This window comes from Myxocyprinus asiaticus, chromosome 48 (assembly GCF_019703515.2).
Source record: "Myxocyprinus asiaticus isolate MX2 ecotype Aquarium Trade chromosome 48, UBuf_Myxa_2, whole genome shotgun sequence".
Lineage (NCBI taxonomy): Eukaryota > Metazoa > Chordata > Actinopteri > Cypriniformes > Catostomidae > Myxocyprinus > Myxocyprinus asiaticus.
Window position 1 is genome coordinate 13,802,961 of NC_059391.1, and position 15,340 is coordinate 13,818,300.

The window sequence follows — 15,340 nt, forward strand, 5'->3', positions numbered from 1 at the left end:
TTCAAGGTCCTTTGTGAAGAGCACCTGAAACAGCAGCCAGAAAAACAGGAGGACAATGATTCCCTCAATCATTCCCTTACAGGTGAACAGTAGCACAGATTGCCACACATGTTGCCCAGGGTTCTCCTCTTCCTCAGTAGGCATGACTTTTAAGGAACTCCACAGCTCTCACTTCATCTTCACCTTCTGAAATAACATCATGTATCCCCACAGAGGTGACTTTAGAACCGTGAGCTTCAATATTCCAATAAGGATATCAATCCATTTCGGCAGGTCATCAATTAAGGTGCATTGCTTTTGCCCAGCATTAACTTATTTTCTTGAGCTATACCCCAAACTTAATTTCCTTCCTGATAAACTTTGTTTTTGCCAAGATACTTGGCAAAAAATGTACGTCAACCACTTTATTCCTCAGTGTAAAGCAGTAAGACCAAATATGTAATAACCAAATAGTTTCTCAGTAGTGCAACAAAAAATTGCTCGCATTTTGTAAATGAATCGACACTAATGCATCTTCACTCACTTGTATACCTCTGGCAAGTGGTCCGTTGACATTTCATATGATTTGAAGCGAATCCATTCCAAATCATTCATTCTAAATATAAATCCCATTGTTTCTCTTTGTTAACCCTTGTGGTGTTTCATCTGTCTTTTGGTTATATCTCGGGCAGTAATCCTCTACAATGACTCTCATAGAGACTGAGCTTAGAGGGGTGGTCTAGCTCAGGACAGGGGCGGGAACACACCAGGAATGGGACAGACAATGTGGCAGTGATGGGTGAAGGACATCCTTTCTGTGCATCCCACAATGTGCCTCTTAAAAGGGCATCAACGAAACAATCCCGACCCACCACCCCACAAAAAAGCATCGGTCACATCTTCTACCAGTTTTGCACGTAATCAAAATATGTGGCATGTTTTAATACAGTATATATATGTATGCATTTCATTAGTACATGCACTCAGTCATTTTGCTCATCACAGACAGAATGATTTTTGTTCATTCCGATAATTAGAACCAGGGCAAATTGTGCTTAAAAGGCATGGAAATAATGTCACAATGCAAATATAACAATTTAAATATTATATAACATATAAAAATATAAATATTTGTAATACAAATACAATTTTTATTAAAAATTTGGAGGTTAAGTATGGTCTGGGACCTGTCCTTTACAGGTTCTGTGAAATTTGCTGATACTCTTAAGATGCCATATAAAGTCATTTTATTTTAGTTGTAAGGGTTATAATACATTACACTTTGTAATAAAAAAATTAATAAAAAAAACACAGTGAAACCATGAAAATGTTGCATCAGATCAGAATTTAATTTCATTGTGTAAAGATGCATGTGTCTATACAGCGAGGTCATCAATGAGAACAACAAACACATGGTCTTTGGTGTTCAGCTATGCAGCTATCTGAGGAATAAAGAAATGAGAAGTATCTAAAGGTGTCTGTATCCCAGCAGGTCCCAGGGTCACGCAAATGCAGGATCGTAAATGTAAAGTTAATTGTTGACAAGGCTAAATCAGCAAAGTACATGAACTCTTCATGACCAGTCCGACCAGCATGGATTGTGCCATATCAACTGGAAGTGTTTTGGAAGTATTGGAAGACAGTCCATTCGATAATCAATACTCTCATCTCACACCAGTGTATTCATGTTCTGTCTGAGGTATTTTGCCAATTCATAACCTGAGATGTTTTTTTGCATCAAAGAATAGGACTACAGTATTTCTGGAGGTAATTCGGTGATGCACTGCAGGCAGTCGAAACTTTATCTATGTAAATTCTGACTTGAGGTAGCTATTTCAGTCCCACACTGACTGCGTTATATGTAGTGTTGTTTATTTTTCAGACGCGAGACTGTTCTGAGATTTGGTTCTGAGGTTAAAATTTATGACGAAAAAACAAAAACAGAAATTCCTGAGAAACATGCTTTCCAATATGGAAAGATAGGTGAGGTCTGAAGTTTCAACAATCGAAAATACATTAAAAAAATAATCAATCAATCCTCTGTTGAACTGAATGTTATCCTGCTTTGCCGTGACCTGGTTTAAGTATGTTTGAAGCAGTCATTTGCGCACCAGAGTAAAAGAATAGTACATTAATTAAGGCTCTTATTCACGAGCCTGTACACGATCGTCCAACGCACAGAAATGATTGACATGTGGGACACCATCCGCTTGGATGGGTTACCACAGTTTCTTTTCTATCATACATTGTCTTGTGTCTGAGGTAGAGAAAAATCTTTCAACCAAATTGTTGCCTGTAAATATGTCTAAATAATAACAAAAAAACAACCTCTCAGCTGTGGAAAATACATTTTCAAACTCGAAACTTTTTCAAATCATATTAATATTTCTGTATCTAGAAACTAAAAAAAACCCAATGGAAATAGAAAACAATAAAATCAAGTAAATAATTTTTTTAAAAAAAGGAAAAATATATAATTGTGACCCCTTTTCATACCAAACCAACTTTGCAAAACCTGATGAGGATTGTAGAATGTTTTAAAATCCATCAGAACAGACAAAGTACACAGCAGTATCATAGTAATCGATCCTGAGTCTTTCAAATTCAATGCAGATAAGGTAAATTCAGCAAACTTTAAATAAGAGAATTAATAGACAGCAAAATGTCAACCACAACCTCACAAATGTGACTTTGGCAGAAGTAGTTACGATCAAGCCATGATTGCTTTGCAGATGTTTGTGAGTGACTGAACTTTGGGTGTGAAAAGGCATGATTGCATGAACACCAGAGAGCGTCCACTCACAACACCACTGAGGTATTTCGTTGAATCAAACTTTAAAAACCCTCTCAAGTCCTGAGAAAACATCATGGAAGACTTGTAGAAAAGAGCAGGTGGGGTCCATGAGCTTAGACAGCTGTTGAGTTTGTAAGTGTGTGTACTGGTACTTCACTAGAAGGATAACACAGCTGCAATATGTGCGGGAGGCAGAATGTGATTCATTACGCTGCCTATAGAGGGCAGAATGGGAAAGACTGTAGCTTAGGCTGGACTGATTGGTTGTTTGGTTACAGGGAGCTGGTGATGGTTAGGGTGAGCCGCCTGTGGCTGGTTCCACAGAGTCAGGACCCTTTGAGGAGGAAGAAGAAGAGGGGATACTGGGGCTGAGGGTAGAGGTGTGGCCTGTGGGCGTGGCTGTGGCAGAGGTGGGGACAGCAGCAGATGACTTTTGAGCATATAAGGATCCTATACAGGAGGGAAGAAACAATGTAAAGCAATGCAGAGAGTGGATATACAGTGAAAAATCTTTTGGCCATAGAATTAGAGAAAGTGATACAGCAATACTTTGCATTTCCTTGTTCCCTATTACACTGAACAGAACAATCTTTATTGTCAATGCAAACTTTACGCAATGTGACCACAGAATGGTGTCATGTTAAATTAAAGGGACAGCCCCCCTTTAGTGTAACTTGCAGTTAAGATTAGTCTTAGACTAGTGATACGCCAATGCATCGACCTAGCCGATTAAAAGACCAAAATGTGTCTGCTTTGATATTTTGGGCATCAGCAGATAACCATTCAGGGCTTCAGACTGCATGTGTCCCATTTTCAACATTTTGTGTGATTTTTGAAAATAAATAAATAACATCTATTTTATTAACAATAAATACAATCAAAAATATTTAATTTGAGCAATTTTATATACATATACACACACACTCACACACACACACACACACAAACACACACACACACACACACACACACACACACACACACACACACACACATATATATATATATATATATATATATATATAAATACATTTTTTATCAAATTGATTACGTGGCGATTAATCAATCAAATTAATTGCATACATTAACGTTAACTGAGAAAGGCCCCTAAATAATTTATTTAATAAAATTAAAAATATTATAATTCATATAATTCAAATACATTTCATCATATACATCTATTGCGGCAGCAGAGAAGTTCAGCATTCCAACAATACAAAAAGTGGCTTAAATGTCAAAATATATATATATATATATATATATATATATATATATATATATATATATATATATATATATATATATATATATATAGTTTTTTTCCATATCATTGAACATATGATCCTATTATTGGCCTACTTCTCTCTGCTCTATTTTTAAGTGTTGGACTGTGTACTCAAACGTCAGATGGACACTTATGGAGCGTCTCATTTTGGTTGTGTCACGCCTCAATAGTGTTCAGCGTCTCTACTCATAAGCGAGTTTGAAACGTTGAAAAACACATCTCGAGATCCCTGCATTCTGTTGTGCTTGGCCTAGCTGTCTTTAAGCACAAAAGTGTGTCTGTGGAAGGCTGTGCTTCCTGTTGGTTTGACGAGGCATGTTGCCTGTACAGCTGGGGCGCTGACTGCCCCCCACTGTCACATAAAGTTGGTACATCAAGCTTGAATTGGTCCGATGGTAGAAACATTCTTTATTACCTAATTTACGGATGGATCGGGGGCATGATTAATTGAGAAAAATTAAGCACACTAATTTAACACGTTAAATAGGCAACCCTAATATATATATATATATATATATATATATGTATAAAAAAATAAAAATAAATTATATATATATATATATATTTTTTTTTTTTTATTAGATAACGATAGTTTGGGGGTTCTGCTTTTTTATGCTACCTTTTTTCAAAATCACTGATAGTTACACAACTTGGAGAGTAAAATTATTATTTAAATTTCTTTCGTTGTCTCTACATGTCTTCCATATTTCAGAATAAATGGTCTCAGCTATAAACAAAACACTCAAAACAAAAAGCACATTATTAACTCAGTAACTGAATTCTGAGTAGCCTCTTATGTTCACATTAAATTAGCAAGATTTTTTTTTTTTTTTATTGGTACCTAGATTAAACACATCATGTATTAAACATGCGCACATACACACCTGAGTAAATTATCCCGTTGACCTCCACAGACACGGTAATGCTAGCAGAGCCATTAGAAGAAATGCTGAGAGACAGGTCCTGCTTTTCCTCTGAAAACGAGATACAACCAACATCAATGACACACATTGCGCTTTCTGCAATTCCTTAAAGCCATTTTGGCAACTCACAGCCCTCACCAGAAATTGTCATTGAACTTACCGTGGGTGTTGGCGGTGTTGTTCATTCGCAGGTTGGTGGGGTTTACCTGTGACGCCATGGCCAGCAGGTTCTGTTGGAAAGCCTGCTGCAGTAGCCTCTGCTGCTCCTCCGCCAATCTCGCCATCTTCCTCTCTGGGCCCTCCAGCGCGGGGGCTCCTGTGTTCACTGCCCCAGTGCCCATGCCGGTCTCCAGCCTCTCCCTCAGCTGCTCCAGGGTGGCAGCACGTGCCAGCTGCTGCTGATGCCCAAGAGCCAGCGCCAAGGGGAGTCGACCCGGCAGCATGGAGGCGGGACCATCCTCTGGAACTGAAGAGTGGTTACAAAAATAAAGAATTCGATTATCTGAACATCAAAATCTCAAATTCATTGTCATGCAAAAACTCACTTGTGAACTTGACAACATTCAGCAATTTCCACTATTAATTCTCTATAAAAGTTAGGTCCAACAAAGCAATCCGATAGGATGAAAAGCATTCAAACCATGCTGTTTTTTTTTTGTTTTTTTTTTCCTGTTACTGTATAATTTTGCTTACTACCTGAACCACAGTTAGCCAGGGAACACCAGCAACATTTGTGGATTTTTTGTTTTGTTTTTTCTTGCATGCACTACCCATTCTACATACTGTGCCCAATAAGACCAGAAATGAAAATAGGGTACCTTGATTTTCAGTTGATTGCAATCAAATTATCCAAAATGAACTTGCCCAAACTTTTCATTTTCTTTTAATCAGTCAGTTGGAAATTATGACATGAAGAAAGGATATTTTGACATAAACATACAGTTCCCTGTATTGCACATCAGTGTTTGCAATTAGTTTACTGTGGCCCCTTAGGTTAGTGAATGCCAGTAGGGCCTCACAGGAAAACAGGCCCTTAATGACTTTCACACTCTGTGTTTCCCCAATCAGCAGGTCAGGAAACACGGTCCATTTCCTACACACATTTCCTGGTTGGTTCTGTTCAATTCCACCCCACATCAATATGGTATTATGTAAAGATAAGGAGGCCGAATTCTATTAAGATTTATTACACGGCACTCTGAAATACTCAATTCAGATTGGTCAATGGTGGTCTGATATCTATGAGTAACAACCACACAACCACATTTCAAACCGCTCATCCGGGTATTGCGAGTGCAATCTCTACAAGCAAACAAATTACATAATTAAACAGGGCTCTCTGTAGATTACATTTTTTAATTACGATTAATCTAATAATTTTTCATAGTTAATTGCGATTAATCTCAGATTTTAAAAGTAGTAAAATTTGACTCTACTATATATACACACGTATTTCCTGTCAATGCATTTATTTGTTCTTTGAAAAGAACAACACAGTAGAAAAAAACATTACCATATGTAACAAAAATGCGTAATTTTTTTCATTAATTTTTTTTCTCCCCAATTTAGTATGCCCAATTCCCAATGCGCTCTTAAATCCTCGTGGTGGCGTAGTGACTCACCTCAATCCGGGTGGCAGAGGACAAATCTCAGTTGCCTCCGCGTCTAAGACCGTCAATCTGCGCATCTTATCACGTAGCTTGTTGAGCGCGTTACCGCTGAGACATAGCACGTGCGGAGGCTTCACGCTATTCTCCACAGCATCCACGCACAACTCACCACGCGCCCCCCGAGAGCGAGAACCACATTATAGCGACCACAAGGAGGTTACCCCATGTGACTCTACCCTCCCTAGCAACCAGGCCAATTTGGATGCTTAGGAGACCTGACTGGTGTCACTCAGCACACCCTGGATTTGAACCCATGACTCCAGGTGTGGTAATCAGAGTCTTTAAAAATGCTTTATAAACATTTTCCAAACTCCACAGTATAAAGACAGAAATTCACTAAAATGGCTCCAATTCGAGTAACATTACACATTTCCCAAAGTCTAAGTGGGATGTTGACTGATTGAAAGAACTAGTATCCATTGCAATGCGCATTAAACCCTCATTTAATATTAATCAGTCGGCAGGCTGTCTTTTCACTTTGTATATAGAAAGCACATGATTCGTGTCAGGGCATCACGCACCGCGTCGCACTCCATATGAAAAGCGCGTCTTGTTCTGCTTTTAGCGGTGGCACTTCCAATACAAAGATAATTCATCTGAACATCAGCTGACACTTCAAAAGCTCGGCGGCAATGGGTACAAAGTTGAAATTATATTAAATTTGAGTGAAGCGTCGGCAAGGAGAAAAACTAGCTGCACAGCCTGCTTGTAAGAACTGACATGCTTATGTGGTAAAGTGCTGACTTACAAAAGACATGTGAAGGACTTCAGTGACGTCCCACGAAGTCCCTTCAGCATTAGGTTTATAAGAGGTTCTTTCTCCAGCACTTGATCATTGGCACCGACTTGCTGTTGTGTGTTTGTTTTTAGTGTGTATATGAGTGTAATATCCCCACTAAACACATTGCAAAGGCCCCTCCCTCTAACAGTGTTTACAACTCACACGGAGCTGAATAAAATGTCAGAATCGAATCAGTACATGCCTTTATCGTGATTAAGAAAAATTCATGCGTTAAACATTTTAAATTAATCACATATGGCGTTAACACTGACAGCACTATAATTAACTCAAATCAATGTTTCATGTCTATTTATTTCACAAGTGGTCTTGTAATAAGCTGTATAATGAGAAGTCAGACAGTCATTATTTACAAAGTAAACACCAACAGAACTCTGATGCAAACCGGAGGTGGATTTCAGCTGTTCAGAAATGTATTACTTCTCACATAATTACATTATTTCAACACAAAACAATATTTAAATGTCCATTTTATTTATTTACAGTATTTGGTTTGTAGCCTCCGTTTTGCATCGGGTCCTGATCACCCGGTTTATTTTGCGATAACAACTGGCTGACTGACTATCCCTTACTTAATTAACTGTATTTTGGCCAACACAGAGAAAGATATTTTAATATATACTCATTTTACTACACTGTTGGAATATTTGTCAGTGTTGTTCAAGAAGATAGAAGATTGCCTCACCACTAGGTGGTGCAAAAACACTAAATATTTATTAGCACACCAAGCAGGAATTTTTCCTTTTGGCTGAACCCTATTGAGTATGTTCTGATTTTAATCTTCTTCTTTATTTTTCTTCCCTAGAAGTGTATGGGCATCAGAGACCGTAAATCACATATGGGGCTTTTTCACTGCACGGTATGGCTCGACTCGACTCTGCTCGCATTTTGGGGGTTTTCCACTGTGGATAGTACCTGGTACTTTTTTTTAGTACCACCTCGGTCGAGGTTCCAAGCGAGCCGAGCTGATACTAAATGTGACGTCAAAACCCTGCAGATCACTGATTGGTCAGAGAGAATCTATAAGCTAGATGGCAGGTTAGCTTACCCTCGTGCGTCGTCTTTGAGCTAACACAGTGATGTCCTCGTCTGCGCTTTGGTGTATGATTTCCCAAATTCTCCTGTTTTTTTAGCAGTATTTTGTCTTGCTGCCGTCAGCCTCTTTTGAAACAAAGTTTGTCATCTTGCTGTGAAAAACAGCCACATGCCGAGAATCAAGAACACCATTCCTTCGATATCCTCCATTGCTCCTTTGTTGTGTGTTTGTGTCGCGTTTAAGATGATGTCACGGCAGTAGAGGCGGCGCAACTATGATGATCAGCCTATAATCCCACCCACGTTGAGGCGGCACTAAACTGCAGTGGAAAAGCAAGCTCAGAAAAGTAAAGCGAGCAGAGTCGAGTCAAACCGTAACGTGCAGTGGAAAAGTGCCAATAGACTCCAAACTTGGCAGGATGGTCCCAAACATGCACCACTACTCAGGCGCACATACAAACATTCGTCCAACCCTAGGCGGTGCTATAATAAGCACTTTTACGTTTTTGCTTAGATCTCCTCAACCGTATGGGCTAAAATCAAAATTCTGTTTTCCTCTTATCCCTTGAGTCAAGCCCTACAAAACGTGTATCTCCAATTTCATTTGTCTTGAAAAAACTTCCGCCATTTTGAATTACAAAATTTTTTTACAAATAATAATTTAACTCTTCCTAGGCCACTTCCCCGATTAGAACAAAATTTGGTATTCAACATCTGCAGACACTTCAGACAAAAAATTATCCAAATAATTTTGATTCGTTAAGTAATTCGGAAGATATAAGCGAATATATTTTTGGGTGTGGGCTACAATGACTAATTGGCCTGTATCTTGTGAGTGCAATATTTAAACTTAAAATTTAAAACACATGGACAAGAGAACATTCTGAGGTCATGTGCAAAACTGTATACATTTATGATGCGAGGGGGTGCTATAACTTAAGAAAATCCTATTTGTGCTACTGTGATTAAGGCATTTAGGGTTAGGGTTGAAGTTGGCGTTAGGGTTCCACATGATCTTTCCTCTCAAATCTGATTATTTTGGTCATCACTCCATATGTGCAAGGACCCCGGTAATTGCCGCTTGCGGCTATATTAATTTCTTTGAATGATTAAATTGTTTGAATTATTTAAGGTTTTTCTGGCCTCACATCCTCTTGAGCAGGCGTGACTAACTACATTTCAGGTACACTGTCCATATGGGTATTTGACTTTTTTAAATAGCATTTTGCCAATTTTTGTATGGCTTTATTAATGAGGGACTACATGGATTATTTGCATATTGAAAATGGATTTGCTACAATGCAAGACCATTTTAAATGAACTAGTCAAGGCAAAACAAAGTACAACTTACAGGACCATCCCTTAATAAATTCAATTATCTCATTCATTTTAACCTAAAATCTTAATAATGCATCAACAACCCATGTGTGACTACACACCTGTAGCTTTCTTCATGGCAGGACTGGGGGTGGCCTGAAGTCCATTGTGTCCAGTGGCGGGCAGGTGCATTTTTGGAGGAGAGAGGAGGTGGGGGGCTGAGGCACTGGGAGAAGTGGAAAATCGATACAGACTATTGCTGTAGCCGGGACGACGACCCTCCCTACGGTTACTGTCGATGGCCGCCTGCAGCTCTCCAGGGGAGCTTAGACCCTTTTTCTCACATTCATACGGGTACAGGTACTTCATATACCTAAGACACAGTAAGATTAAAACAAACCATGGATGCAAACTGTTAGGTCACTATATCACTTTAAAGATGATAGAGACATAATAGAGACCTTAAAAGTTAACCCTTTATGTTTTTTCTATGGTCAATCCAGATGGGTGGCTAATGGCTGATATACTGTCTGTATATAATATATACATTTTTTTGATTGAAAGTTGCATATACATAAACTGCTGAAATTGAATAGACATTTATTTGACATATTTACTCAAAATTTGCTCAAAAATACAGTGGCCCCAAACAGTATTTGGACACTTAAGTTTTTTGTCAAAATGGACAAATGTCATTGCTTCAGATAACAAAACACCAAGTGGTATTCCTCTATGGAAGATATTGTAAAATCTTACTGTGTGCGGAGGGTGAAGGCGGCACTGGTGATGGAGGTGGGCAGGTTCAGGCCTTTGGTAATCTCCCTCCAGATCTTCTTATTTATCACCTCCACCAGACCTCCCTTCTCAGTCACCAGTTTATACAGCATGTACAGATCCAGCACCTGCTTGGCCATGATGGGAATCCGATTCACAGGTGTACCTGCAGCGACAGATCAGGAAGTACCGGTGAGACTCCGGTATTAATCTTCTGCATGATAAATCACATCAAATCAGTTGAGAAAACACAGATAATGTTGCTTATGAGTTCCAATGATTAGTTTATTTAGTTCCAACTTGATTTAAATTACATTATACATGGATGGACAATAAAAGAATGCATGTATGGTTTTGAGATTATCATTTTTCTAATGTTTTAAATGATCCTGGTTCAGAGCAGACAGCATACTTAATTTGATGCAAACAAAACATCACATTAAGATGTTCATCCAACAAAACTTTGAAAGTTATTGTTTGTTTTTTTGTCCACTGGAAATTTGTGGAAAGGTGTATTCTTAATGTGCTAAAGCCTGAGCAATTGACACCCAAGTGCACAACAGGATGGCATAAAGAACAGACTACTTCTGCCCCTCATTCATGTCAAATTAAATGTCTACTCTGACTAAAGTCTATAAAAAAGGTTCACAAGTTTTACCAAACAAACTGGACAAACTCCGTTGTAATTCAAACACAGCAGCTCGTGCTTGAGTCAGTAACTATGGGAAACGGTTGGCTGATGAAAACAGTGGCTATGGGAAGTGATGGGCCAATCAGGACAGTAACTATTGGAAGTGACAGTCTGATCAAAACACTACATATGGGAAGGGATGGGGCAATCAAGACCGTAACTATACGAAGTGAGGGGCCGATCAAGACAGTTACTGTGAAGTGATGGGTTAATCAAAACAGTAAATATGGAAAGTGATGGGCAGATCAAAACAGTAAATATAGGAAGTGATGGGCAGATCAAAACAGTAAATATGGGAAATGATTGGCAGATAATTGGGAAGCAATGGGCTGATTAAGACAGTAACTATACGAAGTGAGGGGCCGATCAAGCCAGTAACTCCAAAGTGATGGGCCGCTCAAAACAGTAAATACGGAAAGTGATGGGAAGAACAAAAAGGAAGTGAAAGGCCAATCAAAACAATAAGAAAGGGAAGTGACTGGCTGTTGAAAACACTTTGGGAAGCGATTAGATGATCAAGACCATAACTAAGTGAAATTATGTGCTGATCAAGACCTATTTATTAACTATAGGAACTGATGGGCTGAAAGAAATATGCAAGTAGAAGCCAGTTTGTGGCATTGAAAGTGCATGTGTATCAGTGCCGGCCACCCCAACCAGCAGAACAGGATTTGAGTGATTGAGTTTTTAATCTGCGAGCAATAGCAATGAGCCAGCATATGGATAGGCCAGTGCAATGAAGCTCATTTAAAAGGATTGTGGCCACTATAACCACACACTCGTGCTCTGGTAGTGGAACAGGACGGGAGGGGCTTTGAGCCCCCATAATGCCATACTCAAATCCTCCCCTCACATACCACACTGGGCCTATTCAAGAATAAAACCAATTAATGTGTGTGTGTGTGTGTTTTGTGGAAAGGGGTGTGTGTGTGTGTGTGTGTGTGTGTGTGTGTGTTAAATAGTCCTAGTGACTCGAGGTCAGGATTATGCCCTAATTTAGCCACTCCACTCATTAACATGGATTTACATGTGCATAGATGGCCACCTGTGCATACAACAAATAAATAAACCAAACTCAAATGCATACTGCTATAAAACACTTAATTTGTGGCTCACAAGTGTGTAGATATTGTCTAGGTGTAGATGTCTTCTGTGTTTAATTATTGCTATGATTGCTGTCCCTATAAAGGGATATCAGGTGATATCAGGTGACACAAGGAAGAGGAGGATGAAATTAGAAGCACGTGGGAAACCTCTGCTCTCTAAAGGCATGATCATGACAGGACATTTTGTCAGTCACTTTGGTTTATATTTCTGTGGTGTCAAGCTTGTTATCTTTGTGAATGATGAAATCTTATCGGTAAAAAACTAAAACAAAACTCAAATGACTATTTTATGGTCGACCGGTGTGGATTTTTCAAAGGCCAATGCTGTTATACTGATATCTATAGACCAAGGTGGTCGATATAATTAAGATATAATACCAAACCTGTACACAAAACTGCTATAATTAAACATCCTATTTTAAACCTATTTTACACAATATTTACACAAAATTCACAAACGCATAAAATAAATAGCTTTTTCCATTGAGCACACTGTCTCAATGTAGATAGATTTTGGACACAAGGGGGAACTAACACTTCTGTTAATTGGCCAAACAGGCACGGTTATTGGCCGATGCGGAAAATCCCACAAGGGCCAAATATTGGCCGATTAAATTGATCTTATATTTAAAGTTGTCTAAAAGAATGTCTAAAAGTTCTCTTCTGAAACTACCAGCCATAAAGCGTTCATTTATCCAGACATCCCAGTGTAATTTAGAACCCCAGGCCTCCAAGAAGAGGCCCAGCACCCCCTGGAGAGTCCGGAGCAAGGTATCCCTTTGAAAAGCAGTTATTTAATGCTGGGACTGACATTACTCATTCATCAAACAATCGCTGTTTAGATTCAAGTAAAAGGTTAGCACTGGGTCACCAAACTAGAGATTCAGGTACAGCTCCACAGGAAATAGCGTGGAGCTAAAGCGTCTAGAGAACGACCTTGTGACATGCTCCATAACTGCAAAACCAATTTAACTCAAACTCAAGAGTGGAAAAGTCATTTGAAGCCTTTTCCAGCTAAAGAAACTTCATTATTGATTGATGTAAGCTATACTATGGCTTAATGCTGAAGCAATACACTCCTAATTGATATCATGTTGTCTCTCTTCATACGTCTCAAGAAACAGGTAAATGGCACCATCTGTGTGGTAGATGCCATTTACACTGGGGTGCAAATAGACACTATTTTTGGGTGAACTATCCCTTTAAGATACATACAGTTTTGCCTTTTTACATTTGGACTCTGACGTTGCAAACAACCTACTAGCTGACTGCAGCTGAAAAGAATGACTGGTAAAGTTATATTTAATCACACCACCTAATTTTTCTAAAATTTAATTTTTCCTCCCCCATTTGTTTGCTTGAAAAAATTAGGTCAGTAAAATCTTACCACTGCCCTAAATATAGAGGAAACAGCTGGCCACATTAAGAGGCCAACGTTCTGTAATGAACCAATAAGGCAACCTGAAACACCAGTCTGGTGAAGGAAATTCCACGCTCTGGCCTAAACAATGATTGTCATTCTTACTGTAAAGCCACAGCACAAAGGAAGTGAGGGGGCATACAGGAAGTGCATAGTCTGACATTTGATGAAAGACCCTGGATGATGTTGCATTGCTAAATCTTATGTTTTGATAACCCAAAAGAAGTTTGAGTAGCGAAGCAAAAAAATTATCCAAGATGTTAAACTCTTAAACTTTGCTATAAAACATCTAAATGGGTGAATTTCACGTAAACTCACCCAGGTCACATTTCACCAATGAAGAAAATGAAGCCTATTTTAGATTTTTATTTTTTTTTGCATTGTGACATTCATGACAATTAAACACATTATTCTGAAATTTCTTACCAGACTCACGCAATGTGTCCAGATATTTTACTTTAGTAAAATTTGAAAGCCTATTTAGAAAATGAAGCCTATTTTTAGGACCAGTAAGACTTTTGATTGAGTAAACAAAAGTTCCTCTGTGAGATTCACCAAAATGTTCATTTACGACTTCCCTGACAACAGTAAGATCGTAACAAACATTGAGCCATTTTTCATTTAACATTGGCAATAAGCACTTTCCATTCTGTATAAAATATTCATGCTTCCACTGACACCCACCTTCTACTCCGCAACTCTAAAAACAGTCTGCATATGCTCCATGTGAGCTAATTTCAGGTGGGTTAAGGCATGATTACCCATGCAAAGCTACTTGCTTTACTTGCAGAGAAAACTATTATTACCGGCATTAATAAAGATTAGTGTTAACTTTTAACATAGTTAACTTTTAACATAGATAAACATACCTGAATTTCCTCAGTGGCTTTCAAAATCTGAAATCTGAATCTGATTGCTCAAGTGGTCTTGGACTTTTGGACTCCATTGTATCTATCCATCAGTCAAGCTATTTGGTTCGTAATTCAGCTGAATTTAATGCAACCCAAGCAGGAATTTTCTATTTGATTTAGTGCAAGCGATTAAGATTTCTACATGTTTACTGGCTTAGTAGAGCCACATCCCTACACCATCGAGCCTTAAAAACAAACATGTAGAGGACTAAGAGCCTACACTCCCCTGGGGCACAGTAAACACTGACGTAAAGAGAAAAGGGATAAGGAAAAAAAAAATTTGGGGATCTTCCTGGCTTTCCAAGATAAATCTGTGCCCGGCAGTCATAAAGAGACAGAGGCACTCAGGTGGGAAAGGAGCAGCCCAATTCAAACCCCAGAGGAAGAGAAGCCACCAGGATGTCATAAACATGCTTGAGGGGATTAACAAGTCTCAGGAGTGACAAGACAAATGCTGCAAACAGGACATGCCACACTTATTATGAACTCACACAATAGAGGCCATGCACACATATGACCTCCTCCCTGCTGACTATAGGAATCTGTAGAGAAATTTTGCTGCAGCTGTTGGGTATGTCAATGATAAATGTAAATAGTGAGAATACAAACATCAAAATGACGACAGAACGAGTTTGT

At 38.8% G+C, this 15,340-nt stretch overlaps 1 protein-coding gene across 1 annotated transcript in view; it reads right to left on the reverse strand.

The window, feature by feature from the left end:
• Positions 1-1,314: 1,314 nt before the first annotated feature.
• LOC127437729 (AT-rich interactive domain-containing protein 3B-like) overlaps positions 1,315-15,340 on the reverse strand; it is a 40,870-nt gene continuing 26,844 nt past the window's right edge. Inside the window, exons 5-9 of the mRNA XM_051692834.1 lie at positions 10,559-10,742; positions 9,925-10,175; positions 5,142-5,447; positions 4,943-5,032; positions 1,315-3,223 (exon numbers count right to left, since the gene is read on the reverse strand). Of these exons, the coding sequence (XP_051548794.1) occupies positions 3,066-3,223; positions 4,943-5,032; positions 5,142-5,447; positions 9,925-10,175; positions 10,559-10,742 (989 nt within the window). The 3' untranslated portion in view covers positions 1,315-3,065. The remainder of the gene's footprint in view (positions 3,224-4,942; positions 5,033-5,141; positions 5,448-9,924; positions 10,176-10,558; positions 10,743-15,340) is intronic.